The sequence below is a fragment of the Cottoperca gobio genome, chromosome 21 (genome assembly GCF_900634415.1).
Source record: "Cottoperca gobio chromosome 21, fCotGob3.1, whole genome shotgun sequence".
NCBI classification, from domain to species: domain Eukaryota; kingdom Metazoa; phylum Chordata; class Actinopteri; order Perciformes; family Bovichtidae; genus Cottoperca; species Cottoperca gobio.
Genome location: NC_041375.1, coordinates 6,040,020 through 6,056,534, shown reverse-complemented (window position 1 = coordinate 6,056,534; position 16,515 = coordinate 6,040,020). Strand labels below are relative to the sequence as shown.

The 16,515-nt window shown below is 39.6% G+C and overlaps 1 protein-coding gene across 1 annotated transcript in view; it reads right to left on the bottom strand.

The window, feature by feature from the left end:
- Window positions 1-7,258: 7,258 nt before the first annotated feature.
- calcrla (calcitonin receptor-like a) overlaps window positions 7,259-16,515 on the bottom strand; it is a 30,645-nt gene continuing 21,388 nt past the window's right edge. Inside the window, exons 8-13 of the mRNA XM_029458771.1 lie at window positions 15,524-15,677; window positions 15,193-15,253; window positions 14,499-14,565; window positions 12,857-13,075; window positions 12,218-12,259; window positions 7,259-9,760 (exon numbers count right to left, since the gene is read on the bottom strand). Coding sequence (XP_029314631.1) covers window positions 9,539-9,760; window positions 12,218-12,259; window positions 12,857-13,075; window positions 14,499-14,565; window positions 15,193-15,253; window positions 15,524-15,677 — 765 coding nt within the window. The 3' untranslated portion in view covers window positions 7,259-9,538. The remainder of the gene's footprint in view (window positions 9,761-12,217; window positions 12,260-12,856; window positions 13,076-14,498; window positions 14,566-15,192; window positions 15,254-15,523; window positions 15,678-16,515) is intronic.

Below are 16,515 nucleotides of genomic sequence, written 5' to 3'. Positions count from 1 at the left end.
TCTTTCCAGTGAAGTTGGCCTTTCTCTTACATATACACAACAGCAGCTATCAGTGCAAGACAGGGTAAATGTTTTCATGAAGCTAAAGGCCTCCCTTCGTCTCCATTTCCTCTGCTGTGAAGGAGGGGTGCAGGGTGGGGGTGATTAGATAGCAACAAACACCCACATAGGGGCCTTCTCATCCTGTAGATCTTTTGTGTGTGCAGCAGGGAAGACTTGAAACTACATTGTTGTGTTGAAATTAATCAAACCTGTCTCACCATACCCCCGTACTCCTGAGAAAGGGGGGACATTTTTGTCCTGAATGGGAAGCTCATGTGCTAATACTGTAACCAAGGACTTTGAGGAATGCAACATTTCTTGCGGCTGCAGTGCATTTTGTTCCAATAAGATACTGGCAACATTGTTATCCGTTGTTGATCATCTGCCCAACACGATCCCTGAATTAATTTTCTAAGTCTTGATCTGCTTTTGACTCATTGATGATTTCAGTCAGGGTTCAGTTTAAACCAATAGGCATCAACTATTGTCAATTACGGCATCTTGGTTAGTGGCTCGCGTCAAACTATGACGAACGAACCCCTCGAGCATCAGTTGTGCATGTGCAGGGCTGCCTCCACTGGTTGTAGTAATTATGACGGGAGTAAAGGAGGAAGTTTAAAGAGCGACAAAGTCCATGTGGGTACAAGTCAACGTGGACTCATTTTAACATACATACGTAAGTTAACTTATGTAACGTACGTAACGTCCTCAGCGTACTTATCATTTCCTTAATCTCACCAAGTAGTTTTGCTTAAAGTCACAACGTTAACCACATGTTGAAGTCTATCGGACTATACTGCACGTTGAAAAATGACGCTAAAGGGTACCCCATGCATTAAAAGGTCACGCTGAGGGATCCTGTCCAAGTATCTGTATGTGAGGAGTTGGGAGTGAGAACGTGTTGATACTGTAGATTTGATATATCAAACATGTCCCTGTGGTAGCGAAAATGGGTCAAGGAAATCTTTGCTGTCCTCCCCTAACTTGTTGATAGAGGATCACATTACAACAACAGCTACAAGGTTTCATGTCACAAGAATGCCACTCTGCACAGCAGCACTGATATATTTAAGAGCCAGTGATCAGTGTGTGTCTGCTCATAAAGAAAATCAGCAAAACAATGCGAGAATATGTTGGGTCCAAACATTAGGGATCTAAGTCGCCATTGCATTTGATTAGACATAAAGGCAGGTTTTCAATATATAAGACTTTGTTATAGCTTCAAGACTGTAAGAAGGAACACTTAGGTGTGTTCAGGATAGCATGGAAAGTGAATTTTAGATACCTAACTTATGGAAAGACAAGAGGGCGGAAATAGACACTAGGAAAATAACAGAAAGAATTGCAGTTTCTGGTGAGTTTTGAGATGCGAGTCTGATCTCTGCTGCGCTCGCAAACAACACTATAAGAGCTTTGAGAGTGAACTAAAACAGGCCGGACCGAACAGCTACACTGTGAGCTGAAAGTCACTTTAAGTTGTGTAAAGCTGAGGGGAGCTGCAGATGAACATTCTCAGTAAGAGCAACACCTTTCACATTGTCAGATTGTTTTCAAAGACTAATTTGATACATTATTATAAAAATATGAATGAAAACCTCTTTAATAAAGCAACACAGCCTTTGACAGCAGTGTGTAATGGACAGCACTGTTTGGATAAGGGTAACATTCTTACAGTGCACTCAACAAATGAGCACAACTCGGGGATGAGAACCAGTAGGCTATGTGACATTTATGGCGAAAATCAGTTATACATATTAAATTAAAGCACTCAATGAGCTCTTTCTACTGTCATGAGGGGAACCTGTGAGTGTTTAACCAATCCAGAGTTGTTAATAAAAAAAAACAAAGACCTAACACTGAACTATTTGTTTTTTTCATATTGTATATGTTGCACACTTGGACACATAAGGGACTTCCAGGCGTGCATAAGTGTCAAATAAATGTATTTTACTTTGTTTTGTTCCGAAAATAAAGAAGCACATGCACAATACTGCAACATAGCTGCATAGCTCCTGCGTCTCACCTTTAGGACCCCTAAGCTGTTGTGTCTGTGAGAGCTTCACTCATTGTAACCATAACATACTAAAATATTATATTAATATTATAGTTGCACATGAATATACCACGAGATTACAAATAAATCAAATACCTCATAGTATACAATAATATAATATAGTTCCCATGTCCATTAACATTCCAGTGTCCATTCATCTGCCCATAGATAGATACAATGTTGGATCCAAAAAGGTGCATGTTTCTAAATAAACTTTCTTTATAAAAGAAAAGATAGAAAAATATGTTTTTAGCATGAAATAAAATAATTCTCACTCTAGACAAAAGGTGTAAATGAGAGAACAATGTAACAGCTCCCATGTGCAGTGTACACATGTATTACTGCTTTTGAGGCTAAGTGCAAGCGACAGCACCCTAAAGCAGCCTCCCCTCACCAGTTACCAGCCAGTGGTGTGCAGCCTTATTTATTCAGGTCACAGAAAAGTGAGACAAGCCACCAGCAGCAGCTGCAGAGAAAAAGACATGGAATGTGTGTTCATGTAGAACTACAGGGAATGTGTGCCTCAAACATTTTCCTGTGAAAATATTACATTTTTACAACTTTTGCTCAGGTGACGTGTTGTGATCGAAGCTGCCACATGCTGGAAAGTTAGATAAGGGTCATAAGAAATTCCGTGTGTCAGCTCCGGCTGGTTGGAGGCAGTGGAGTGCTGGTAAATGAGCGGTACAGGGAGTTATAATTGGACAAAGTGGGATATTAGAGGGGTCTGGTGGTGGAAACATTGTGTTGTTCTACAGACTAGTTAGAGTTTTGAATGAACTTTTGAACTCATCTGAGAGCAGTCTGTGGATTTACAGTACGAACACATTCTGGTTGGAGAGACGACGACACGGTAAACAGGAGCTCTGCTGCCCACTGTGCTGGTGCACTTCTTTGTTTTAAAGCAGATACTGAAAAGAACGACAGACACAACAAACCATAAGTGAATGTACTGTTTCTGGAGTGTTGGGGAAGGACTGTGTTGGTAATGGCAGCATATGCTACTGGTGCGTAATCTAGCAGTCCTGCATCAATATATCTCATAAATCCATAAATAACATTAAACCACTAAATGTTCCACGAGGACCGCAATCTTCATTAATAATGTATCCTTTCAGAAAAGCGTTTGATTTACTACAGTAACTGTTTAGCCCTTGCTGTTGAATGTATGATATTATTTCCAAATTCCAAATGAATGCACAGTGAGAGGACAAGTAATGAGGTGTGGCACCGGAGGAGCTTTGACACAGAATAACTCACTCTTGTAAACTGACATAAGTGATGATCTTCACAATATTTTCTACATCAGCCAAGGGTGGAAAAATTGTTAATGTCATCACATATTTCATCATGTGTTGAAATATTTAGCAACTGTTTGTTCATCCCAAAACCAAAACTTAACCTCATGCTGGAACAGGATATTAGTCAAATCTAACTTTATTTTTTTCATTTATTAGTTTTAACATTCTTAAAAAAGGTGGAGATGAGAAGAGTTTGTCAAATAGGACAATAAATGAGCGTCAGAGACACCACCACTAAACAAATATCTCACCATATTCATCCTACAGCCAACCACTTGTATTGTAACCTTTTTTGAAATGGTCAGGTCACTGTGTAATACTGAGTGACAATATATACTTTATATTTACACATGTAACATAAGTAAAGGTTAAATATGTACTCGAGGAAGAATGCACACCTATCCTAGTGAGGTTTCCAGAGGAAAGTAGTGATTTTTATTTGATGTTTCTTCTCTACCCTGCAACAATTCACTTTTTTGTCAGGTTTCTAGCCATAAACTATACTTACTGTTTATATTAACTGTGCTGCTGTACTGGACATTTCTCTTCAGTTTCCCATGAATGCATTGCTCACAAGTGGGATTGGATTGGATTCCTCTATTAATACTGTGCTTGTCATAATCCCATTATCGCATATTTTGAATAGACCTTTCTCAAACTACTCTCTACAAAAGGGATTGGGGACCCGGATGATATAGAAAGCTTGTTAGTTTGACCGTTACTGTGGAGACTCAGAGGCGTCAAATCAGCTACTATGTGTTCTTGAATATTTGGCAGACTTGACTTCCACACTAAACTGCTATTGTATGCAGTCAGTGAGACAGACATGTATGGTGTGTATATGGTCAAGACAAAAACTTCTTCATGGACTGGTCAATTTTGACTTTTTGGGCCATTTCGCTTCCATAACATGTCACATTCTTGACACTATGGGAAAAGAAACATCCAAAATATTAATTTAGCTGTTTATTTTACTAATTTTCAACAAACCTGTCTCCTGATTTCCCCAAAAGTTAGCATTAGATTACCATTTGCATATTTAAACATAAAAGTTCAGAAAATGTGTAATTCAAACAATAATTGTCTTAATGTGAGTAATGCACTGGGGAAGACATTTTACAATACATATCTTTAAAGTCTGTTTTTCTCATATTCTGAGGCAGAACATGAGCCAGTTTCATTCCTATCTATATCCAGAAGCTTCTTACAGATTATTGACATATTTTTGTCAAAAAACATATCCCAGTAAAAACATGGCAAAAATTACTTTTTTATGACATAATAATAATAATAAATTGTATTTATAAAGCGACTTTCAAAGCTAAAAGCAATCTCAAGGCGCTATGAAAAGAGATAACCAACATCCCCTCTGTGAAAACCTTTGACTCTAATATGTCAACACAAGTAAACAAGAATTTTAAACCTGACTTCTGACTAGCCGATGTTCAGATTTCTGTTCTGAAAGATATGCAAATGAGCACTTATTTAATAAGATAATGCCTTGACATTTTAGGAAACTTTTAGAAATTGTGTAGTACCTTTTAACTTGACCATAAAACTCCCTGCACTGGTTCTGACATTTTGACGAGTAGTGAAATTATAAGTGCTATTCCCTTAATGGCACATCGGTGCAGCTGAGATTTAAAGCAGCTGTGCATCTCGACTATGTAACACTAGTGCAGCTAAGATTTTCCAGAAAACACATTTTAAACATGGACCATTAGCAATTCAACACACAGGGCTGGACAAACCTTTACACAACAAAAAACACACCAACAGGTGTGACAGTGGGTGTGCAGCAATACAGTAAGACAAACAAATATAAATACTAGTTGAAGGCTGCCGCTGTGCTAAACTGTACTCGTTTGCAGATACACAACAGAGAGCAACATTGTCTAATTCAGTGAAATAATTGAAAAAAAGACACATTGTACGTAAATATATATGTATATATGTTTTTCACAGAGAATAAAACACAACCAGTTACATTCAAACAGCAGTGTGGAGTCAATGTGTAAAGACTACCAAAGTTAAATACAGTACATTATAAACAAAAACTACAGACATTGCCATTAAGGATTTTGCCATACTTTACAACATGTCACCAAAATGTCACTGGGGACTTAACAGACCCTTTGGAGTCATATGAACATATTTCACACATAAATACACAACTTAAATGGTACATAGTTACTACATTTGCCGAAGGTCTCTGGCTTTTCCACGGTTGTGATGAAATGACTGTATACATGATTATGATGCATCACTAAACAGTAAATGACTTGGTTTATGAAGACTTCACAATGCTTTCATTGTACATGAATCGCTTTAACAGCAACTAAAGGCCTTGTCACACATATCCGTATGAAAGAAACCTATGCCGGCGCATACGAAATATCTGCAATAGTTTGATATAAATTAAGGGTTTGTTGTGATCGTTTGAAGGACACAGACGACGGAGAACGGCTAGAATGCTGAACGCTAGCTGTACTGTAGAAACACGTTTAATAAGTTACTCCGTCGTCAGGCATAATGTTAACATAGGGTAGGAATAGGTTATCCACTCGGTATCAATAAATTGGCTGTAGGATTCACCGTCAGCCGACGTAGCCTATATCTAACGTACCTCTAACGTAGTCACGTAGATATTCAAGTAGGTATTTACGTAGGTAAGTATTCACGTACGTATTCCTTATTCACGTATGTCTAACGTAACGTAACGTCTGCATATCTTATGAAGCACACGTCGGGTACGTCCGGTAATTTTGAACATGCTCAAAAACATCAGCGTTCAACAACGCACCCCAGCGTAACACAGTGAGCTCTTAATGAATACTACTTATGCCTTACCTTATATCTATGTAAACCAGTGTGTTGCCGATATTTTGTATACGCCATATTTTTGTATATGTTATGCATTCGTTGGGCATTCGTCTGATACATTTTGTATTAGGAAGTGATGCGCTAGACATGCGTATCTGTATATGTTCACTTTTCCGAACAGATCCGATGTAAAGTTGGACGTATTTGGATTCTGACAAATTTTTGTACGCGCCGGCATAAGTTTCTGTCATACGGATATGTGTGGCACGGCCTTAAGAAACCGTGACATTGATTTAAGCTGTATAGTTAATGATTAAATGAAGAAACTGTCCTGCAGATCTGACATTAAAAAGTACAAACTGTATCAGTGTGATACTGAACTCTTAGAATACTGTATACATATTCATGTCTAAAAATTAACTTTGGCAGCCAAGAACACTTTCTCACATGTGAAGAAATTATATACGTTTCAAAAAATATGTCACTTTCCCTGTTGTGTGTGGAATCAAGTTCTGTCATCACAGATGAGAATATGGAGAAATAAAAAATTGATCACAAGAAAAAGACTCCAAAGATAAAAGTTAATGACTGAAAAGAAAAAATAATTAATTTGGAAAATTGTGACATAGAAAGTATAATTTTGTTTTCAACTCTCTTCTTTAAAATAGTAAAGAAAACATGTTGTTTGGAAGGTTGAAGGTGAGTCTTCACACATCAGACTTACACTATTTGTTTCAGGAACAAAATGTATGTCTGTTCTGTTAATATGGCATTCATTTACATTAAAGTTACACAGAAGGCAGTGATACTTTTCTTTCCTCACTCTCAAATACAGGCAACATAGAAAGGTGATGACTATACCAAGGATGATGGCAAACAAATGAGCAGACAGATAGAGTAGCTCCGAGTTAGTAACCCAAGGCCGTTCCCTCCCTCCCTTTTTAAAACACAAAAGTAGAACAAACAATTTCTTTATCAACGTCCCGCACACTGTCACAGAAGACGGTTGCTTCATGGTTGAATGCGTCTGAGTATAATGTACTCATTAAAGTACTCATAAATACTCATAAATCATGCACACACGCACGCTCACACACTCTCACATGTTCAACTTGCCATCTTCTCAGAAACACTAGATTTACAAAAATATTTACATCAGCTGATAGCAACCCAGCATTATGGAACATGTTCTAAAATGGGTTTGTGTGGATGAAATTAAAGCAGAACTGTAAAAGATTTCCGACCCGGTTTAGTCACATCCTTCTTCAGCTAAATGCTTTACAAAGAATGCAGTAGCCAGGGTCGTCCTGCAAAAGAGTCAAACCTGAATCCCCTGGAGACGCACTGCATCGGCCAATCAAATATGTGCGAGTGCATATTCCTTAGAAAGTCTGCCATATGTATGTTGTTGGTTATTGCTCGCTACAATTGTTCCTCCTCCGTACTGGCTGTGAAGCAATGCCTTTTAAGTGCAACGACACAGTCCAAGATACGCAACAACATCCAGCCACAAGCTAAGGAGGCGTCAGCGGTCTGAATTAACCAATTACAGTCCCAGACAAAACAATATACCTATACAGACGCAAGTAGCTAGCACGAAGATATTTGGCTAACAACATTAGCATCATCTGAACTTTAGAATGCATTTGCTGCGCAAAAAATTATTCTCCCATACAACAAAATGCACTCTTCATTATGTTTTGGGAGATACTAATTTTCTCTGGGATTACGGGCGCAGTTTAAAACTCCTGGTTAATGTAGTGAATTGTAACAAAACAAAACAAAACAAGGTTTTAGGAAAATATCATGGTTATAGTTATCATGGCGTAAAATAAGTATGTTTGTTACACAACTTAAGTCACATACGTAAATTAAGTATGTGACATACAGTAATTTAGCTTGTCTGACCCCGACATCCTCCCTATGCGGACTTTGAAACGTATTTGTCAAAAACAAACGTAAATTGGGAGAAAATATGTTTCCCTTTAAAAAAGTATTGACAATGCAGATTTGTTGTCGGGGAAAGTCATTTTTAGGAGACCAGGCCATCGCTAACAATGTAGTGGGAATGATTCACAGCTCGTACAGCAGAATAGATTATTACAGCCACCAATAACTCTTTTAATTCTTATGAGTATTTTATTAAAAACCTATCCCTTAAAAGTCATGGATGTAAAACTCAGACTGACTTTCCTGGGGAAGTGTTTTATCATCTCACCATTAGCCCTCTGCATTTTAAACACAGTGCTGTTTTTCGGTCTGTCCGCCCCGTAATGCTTATTTAGTGGTTATATCCAAGTAATCTGAGAGCAGTAAGGCTGAAGACCGAAGTGAAAGGGAATGTGGTACATATATGATCAGAGCCAGGTCTTCAAACTTCACTGTTACATTCGAGTGTAATGAGGAGACATTTGAGTACATGTGATATCAAGACGGCTTCTCGGTGATTTGTGTCGACAAGTTACATTACAACATATCTATGTGGTTTACAGGATGCACAGGTCACTAAGATCACTTAAACACACTCAAACATTAGCATGAGGAAATCTCTAATAGTGAAGCTTGCAAGCTAACGGTATGATTCTGTAAATCATCTGCATTAACTGCACTCAGAGAAACAAACACTGAAACAAACAGGAACGTTTACATGAAGCTGGCACAAAAATGTAGCATGTCATTAAATAAATACTGTATGGTATTTATTTCATTTTCATTTAATAAACAAGAATACGTTCAGATAAATTAAGTTTAACGAGTGAAAGATATAATATAGCTTTAATATATTATTATGCACCTGTTAGACGTCCTATCTTCGTTCTGATTCTGTATTGAAAATAAAAAAGTTAATGAGGCAGGCAAGGATTTCTTGGTTTGGCACTAACTATGTCAAAATAATTTACAGTGTAACCAAAGGCTTCTTGTGCACAACATGACCCCACAAGGACAGTCGAGCAGTTGATATTCATCCATTTAAAAACTATTCTGTCAGGCAGAAAGGTTGCAACAATATTGTGATTATCAGAATGCATCTTAGGTCGAGTAAAGCAGCTCAGTGTCAAATTGTAGACAAAACACAGCGCAGGAGTAGTTGTATTGAGCTCACCGTACAGTGCTGTTAAAGGGCCTGTGTTGGTGTGACAGAGAGGGGATAAGTTCCTTCTGGTGAGTGAGAGCCTGGGATACAGTCCTTTCCTCACTCATGCTTCAGACATTGTATCTAAAGGAAGAGGCAAGTTTTCCTGGTTGTTACAGCGCTCCAAACATGCTGCAGTTTTTAACGGGGAGACGGGGTAGGCAGGGCTCGGGGAGCGTGTTGTCGTCAGGCGAAGGGGCTGTCTGATTTTAGGAGAGAGGCGTCGCCGTCGTGGCAGCCTTTGCCATTCATGTGTTCTGTGTGGCTGTCGATGCTGTAGCAACCCTGTACCTCTGTGATGGAGGACGCCGTGTAGGAGGCTGAACGCATCGCATCCGAGTGGTTTCCTACGCTGCTGCCAAACTGGATATTATACTGGTTCCAATTCCTCCTCAGAACCGCTTGGACCTAACCAGAGAAATATTTCACATGTTAATGGGACTGCTAACGAATCATCTTTTGAGACGCAACTACGCTTTATGCATTTGAACTAAAAGTTCAACCTTTCGGGAAAACAACACCTATTTGCTTTCTTTCCAAGAGTTAGAGGACATCAACATGAGTTTCATGTCTGTGCTTTAGTTATGGTGGTACACCTGGGACATGATTAGCCTAGCTTAGCATAACGAGGGGGAAACAGTTTTTTGGCTCTGTCCGAGGTGAAAAACATGCCTACCAACACCTCAAAGCTGATTCATCAACAGGCTGTAACTTGTTAATTTAATCTGTACACAAACAGAAATGTAAAAACCATTAAAAGTACTTTTTATATAGCGTCTACACCTGTTAAAGTCGCGATGTTACAGGCGAATACAAACGGGGTGGATTTTTTAAACTTAAGCCAGGCTAGCAGTTTCCCACTGCTACCGGTCTTTGTGCTAAACTAGGCTAATAGCGTAGCATGTCATAAGTATGAGAGTGTGTCTATCTTATCATCTCCATCTCAATCGAAGAGCATGTTAAACTTTTCCTTTGAATGATTGATTGCTTGATATGTGCTTGTTACTCAGAAGGAAGTTTAAAATAACCTGCAACTGAATGCTATATCTGCTATGTGTCTGTGCTCCAGAGACTGATATTATTTTGTAATCTAACTCTCATAAAGACAGCTGAAGGCCCTGTCACACATATCCGTATGGCGGAAACGAATGCCGGCGTATACGAAATATACCGCAATACACTGGTGTACGTTGATATAAATGAAGGGTAAGTTGTGATCGTTTGAAGGACGCAGACGACACGCCGAACACGGCAGACATACGGCCCTGTCACACAGTTCCGTATTGCAGAAACCTATGCCGGCATATATAAAAATTAGCTAGATTCCAAATACGTCCAACTTTTCCACAGCGGTATTGTAGCTGACGTATACAATTATTATACGTATGTCAAACCTATTGATAGCGTATCACTTACTTATTTAAAACGAGTGTCTGGCCAACGGAGCTGGAAAAGTGCCATTTGGTTCACGTCATGCTGATGCTGGAGAACGGCTAGAATGCACTCTTGTCGCAGCATCCTCCATGCTCTCTGATGAGCTACTCACAGGGACCCTATATACTATATTCAAACCCCAATAAGCTCCCAAAACGCTAGCTGAACGCTAGCTGTACTGTAGAAACACGTTTAATAAGTTACTCCGTCATCAGGCATAAGTTTAACATAGGTTACGAATAGGTTATCAATAAATTGGCTGTAGGTTTCACCGTCAGCCAGCGTAAACGTAACGTACCTCTAACATAGGCATGTACGTATTCACGTATGTCTAACGTAACGTAACTTATGTGTAACGTCTGCATAACTTATGAAGCACACGTCGGGTATGTCCGGTAATTTTGAACATGCTCAAAACATTTTCACAGACTCAGCGTTCAACAACGCACCGCAGCGTAACACAGCGTGCTCTTAACGAATACTACTTATGCCTTACCTTATATCAACGTACACCAGCATATTGCCAATATTTTGTATACGTTATGTATTCATCTGAAACATTTTGTATGTGATACTCTATCAATAGGTTAGACATGCGTATCTGTATATGTTCACTTTTCCGATCCGATGAAAAGTTGGACGTATTTGGACTCTGACAAATTGTGAGCTATTCTTCCGTATACGTTTCCGCCATACGGATATGTGTGAAAGGACCTTAATGAGCTATTTCTCAAAATGTCTTTTTTCAGAAATTGTAATCTCTTTTTAAATGGTATGTGCTTGCTATATTTCTTTGCAATACAAGGAATTATTTGGGAAGACACACTTTTGTTCTAGTTTAAAATACTCTTTGTTCAATAATTTCAAAATATATTTGAAGCTTTTGGACTGTTATTGTTTTGTAGTTTGATCATCTCTTTGGCTGTAAATTCTATCTGAAGCATGTTTTGATCAAAGATCTATATCCATATATTTTATGTGCCTACATTCCTATATATAGACATACAAATGCCATTGTTTCTTTGAGTGTATAATGAGGATTAATATAAAGGTCTGTTACAAACTATAAGCAGTAAAGCTCTACTTTGTGTTCACACTTATTAACAGCGTGAAGGAGTTTTTCAATGGCTCTTGTAAGACATAAACTTCAGGCGAAAACAAGGATTTTGTACGCAGATCAATCACGTGAATAATTGACAGCAATCCGTGTGAAATCCATGGCTGCTTTTCAACAGAAAACACTCTAAAGTCCCCGGCAAAGCCCTGGAGGAGTGCACCTGTGAAGACCTTCCGCTAATTCACCATCCTGCTCAGAGGGTCATGCGGAAGAAGTCTATCCCTGATCACAAAGGGATAGTGTGGATGAGGGGTGTGTATGTGTGCATGCATGTTAAAAACAAAACATAGTGAAATGGCATAACCCCATCTTACTTCTCCGTTGAAAAAGCAGAAGATGGTGGCCACCAGCAGACCCTGAAATTCACAAAATTAAACACATAAAAATGAGGGTTGATAAAGACCTACATAACTGTTCTGAATACATTTTGAGAGCCGATTCGGCCTGTTGCTCAAGACAGCTCAGGATGATCAGATAACACCTCGCCAACATCCAATTGATTTTAGTCGCCTTTCAGCTCAGATAATTCATGCCTTCCTTCCTGCTGTTCTTCCCAGCGCTACAACATAAACAAAGTCTTGTCGAGGCTGATGGGAATGCTTTTACTGAGTGCTAAGATGTGGTTTATGTCCAGGCAAAAGTTCATTTTAGTCAAATAAATAAACAAACAATAAAGGAGGCAGCCACTAACATGTCATTTTCATAATAAATGATAAACATGTTACAGGGACAACAGGCCTTCATAAATAGTGCACAGGGACACTGCAGTACAGCAGACCGTAAACTTTGAACAGCATTCTAAAAATATACTCTGGGCATGCATTTAAAAAGCATGACATAATACAGCTGTTTATGAACTTTAAGAGGAAACGTTGGAAGAAGCTGGTGACGATCACAGCCAAGATGTTGTTTTGGATGAACAACTCCGACCTTTACATTGGCCATCGTCTCACCTGGTAATGCATCAATATGTGCATGATGTAGTCGTATATTTCGGAGGAAACCCGTCCCTCTGGCTTGTAGGGAAGCAGGACATACTGAATTCCCAACAGAGGCACCAGGATGAGGGTGGCTCTCACGGCTTTCATGTAGAGACTAGACTCCGCTTGATGGGTCACCTTCAGTTTGGTGATGAGCACTCGCACAATGTTTAGTAGAAAAAACAAATTGACCTGGAGGGGAAAGCAGCAGAGAGGACATCAATAAATCAGCACAACATAATATCTGGATATTAGTTGTCAGCTCATTCAAAACTAATCTCTCCAAACCGATATTTGCATATGAATGCAGAATCTGTAGGCAACGGGCAAGATTTTGGTATCAAAAACCGCTCTTTGTGGTCCAAGTAATATTGAACAATCACGTTTGGTTGAATGCAGGTAAACAGTCCGTGTGGAGAGCAAAAGAGGCGGAACGCACTGGCTAAAGCGCAATCTCAGAACCCATCGGCTATCTTCTGATGACAATTTAGCTTTTTTATTAATTTATCTGCATTAATATGCAGATTTCTGTTTATAGAGATTATCCTTAGATGTCGTCTCTCAACTCTAACTCCATTCTTGTGTTGAAAGAATTGGACTGTAAACTATTATCGTCGCATGTAAGAGGAAGTCTTGGCCTAGACATCTGTTATCCGGATATCCGCTGGCTACACCAGAACCCAAGAAATATTGGCCGTTGCCCCCAGAGGCTAAATCGTCATCAGGCCAATAGCCGATGGGTTACAGACCTTGGATACATTGTAAATTCACCCCCTTAATACCTTAACAAGTACCATTTAGCAGTAATTGAGATCACGTATGCGCATGCATCCACTCTTTCATGTTTTTTCACACACACACACACACACACACACACACACACACACACACACACACACACACACACACACACACACACACACACACACACACACACACACACACACACACAATTTCAGCCTCCAAGGGCAAAAAACTGGTCGCCAAAGGGTGGGGGAACATTTTGTTATTTTATGATGGTTTTAGGTTTGATATCATATCTATTACTGTCCCTATAAAGAATTGAACAACTGACAGACTGTGACTCTTACTGTTTTGAAATTAAACAAAAAGTTAATCACCAAATCATTTCATTCCTAATCTGTCCAGTACGTGTAAGGTTGAAACAAAACAAAGACTTTATTATGAGAAAAAGAACACCAAGACCTTTTTTGGGCTTGAAACCAGACCAAATCTTTGTAACGGTTTCAGCACTGGACATTTAGTTCTGCGAGAATCTTAAGGGAGCACTATTCTCTGAAGCATGCCCGGCTGTGCTGATTAGGTGAATTCCTAGAATGCAACATAGCCCTGGGGAACGGTGGGTGGATCCTCACAGGGGCAGATGCATTGATTTCGCAAGATATACGCAATTATGCATGCTATGAAACCATGTCCTGGTCTCAGGCCACCCACAGTGTTCACTCAGAAAATGGCAAAAACAGACTTTTTATGGTTGATTGCGCTAATAAAAACAGTGAAAAGAGAAAATATGGAACAAATCTGTATTATTCTAAATACCTTTGCTGTAATTGGTTGCCGTTAGTGAAAAAACTCAAAAACTCAAACTTCTTACCAAAAGAGCAGCACAGATGGGACCGTGGATGATGTAGAGGAGCGATGTTTTGGAGCTTATCCAACAGCTACAGCAGAGAAGGGGAGGATGGCAGAGAAATTACACAACAGTGTCAGTGCATCACATGACTTCTGACCCATGATGCAGATCAATGGGTTTTATGAGACACTAATTAGCATCAACAGTTTTAGTGGGGGAATTGATCAACGAAGCTGTCAGCGAGGTCGAATGCTTTGTTGAACTCTGCAAGGTGCAGATAAACATCTAATAATCTTTATTATAATTACAGAATATATAATTATTATTACTACTGTGATATTGCGTTGGCCAAATTTGCTGCATCTCACATTTGAAACATTTCTCAACAGGATTTTAATCTGTTGTCCTTGATTCATTCACATTATTATTGCTGTTTTTGCTTTCATTCAGTCTATTTCACTGCTTGTGTTATTATCAAAGGTGGGACAAGTCATTGTTTTGCGATCCACAAGTAAGTCTCAAGTCTTTGCACTCAAGTCCCAAATTTGGAGTTTCGAGTCCTACACAATGTATCGTGATGCGATTTGGGGAATCGCTGGGAATGAATGGCGTTCACATCAGTTGATTCAGGAAACTGAAACCACTGACTCAAGTCCACACCTCTGATTATTGAAAGCTGTAACATTAACCGTGATAGATTCACTTGGATGCTTACTTGTCGTTGTAGTAGTAACTCCGAGCAACGGCATGTATGGTAGCCGGAATGAGAGGAAAACCTGCAAATTAAAATAAAATGAAATGAATTACAGTTGCAGATTAAGCCATTAAGTCTTGCAGTCATACTTCCTTTAAAGTATAATTCTGGTTTGAGACTGTTTGTACTAATCCTGTAGTTATAATACTGTACTTAAAGCTCAGCCATAAGTAGGTATACCAAACTTTGATGTCTATGTTTTAATAAACTAGAAGTTAGAGACTCCAACATTACTCGCTAAGAAACTGACAGAATGAGCACATTGCCTTTGACACTGGTTATCCTGACTTACCCCAGCCCAAAAGATAATACCACATCAGGTGCTGCTTCTCAGCGAACACAGCCACCACGATGAGAGTGTGCAGGTATATTCCCTCACACAGCATCCAGAAGTAATTGCAGCCAAACAGGTACAGATGAATGAACTGGGACACTTTACAGCTCGTCTGAGGAGGAAAAACACACTCGGCATTACAAATGTGAAAAGTCGCTGTTTAAATCGGCTTTTGTCACTTCCTTGTGCAGTACTTCCTCTGAACCCCAAAGCCAGCCGGAAGGTTTGAAAAGCATGTTTTCTTTTTTAAATTTCGCCTAAATGACACCATTCATCACAGCCAGAAACTGTGAAAACAGATATTATTGTCGTTCCGACGTTCCTTGAACAGATCGTGTTTGGCGAAGGCTTCCGTCAGTAAGGATTTTCATCAAAATCACTTTTTCCATCCATCCATCCATCCATCGTCTACCGCTTATCTGGGATCGGGTCGCGGGGGCAGCAGCTCCAGTAAGGAACCCCAATCTTCCCTTCTCCGGGCCACATCCTCCAGCTCCGACTGGGGGGTCCTGAGGCGTTCCCAGGCCAGTGAGGAGATATAATCTCTCCACCGAGTCCTGGGTCTTCCCCGGGGTCTCCTCCCAGCTGGACGTGCCTGGAACAGCTCCCTAGGGAGGCGCCCAGGTGGCATCCTTACTAGATGCCCGAACCACCTCAACTGGCTCCTTTCAACGTAAAGGAGCAGCGGCTCTACTCCGAGTCTCTCACGGATGGCTGAGCTTCTCACCCTATCTCTAAGGGAGACGCCAGCTACCCGTCTGAGAAAACCCATTTCGGCCGCTTGTACCCGTGATCTCGTTCTTTTTCCTACATGTCTTATTTAAAGGTTTGCCAAAAATAAACTGTCAAAGAAGTTTTTATGATGTATGGCATTTTTAACTGTGTTATACAGTGCCTTCCAGAATTATTGGCACCCCTTTAGTAAAAATGAGCAAAACAGGCTGTAAAAT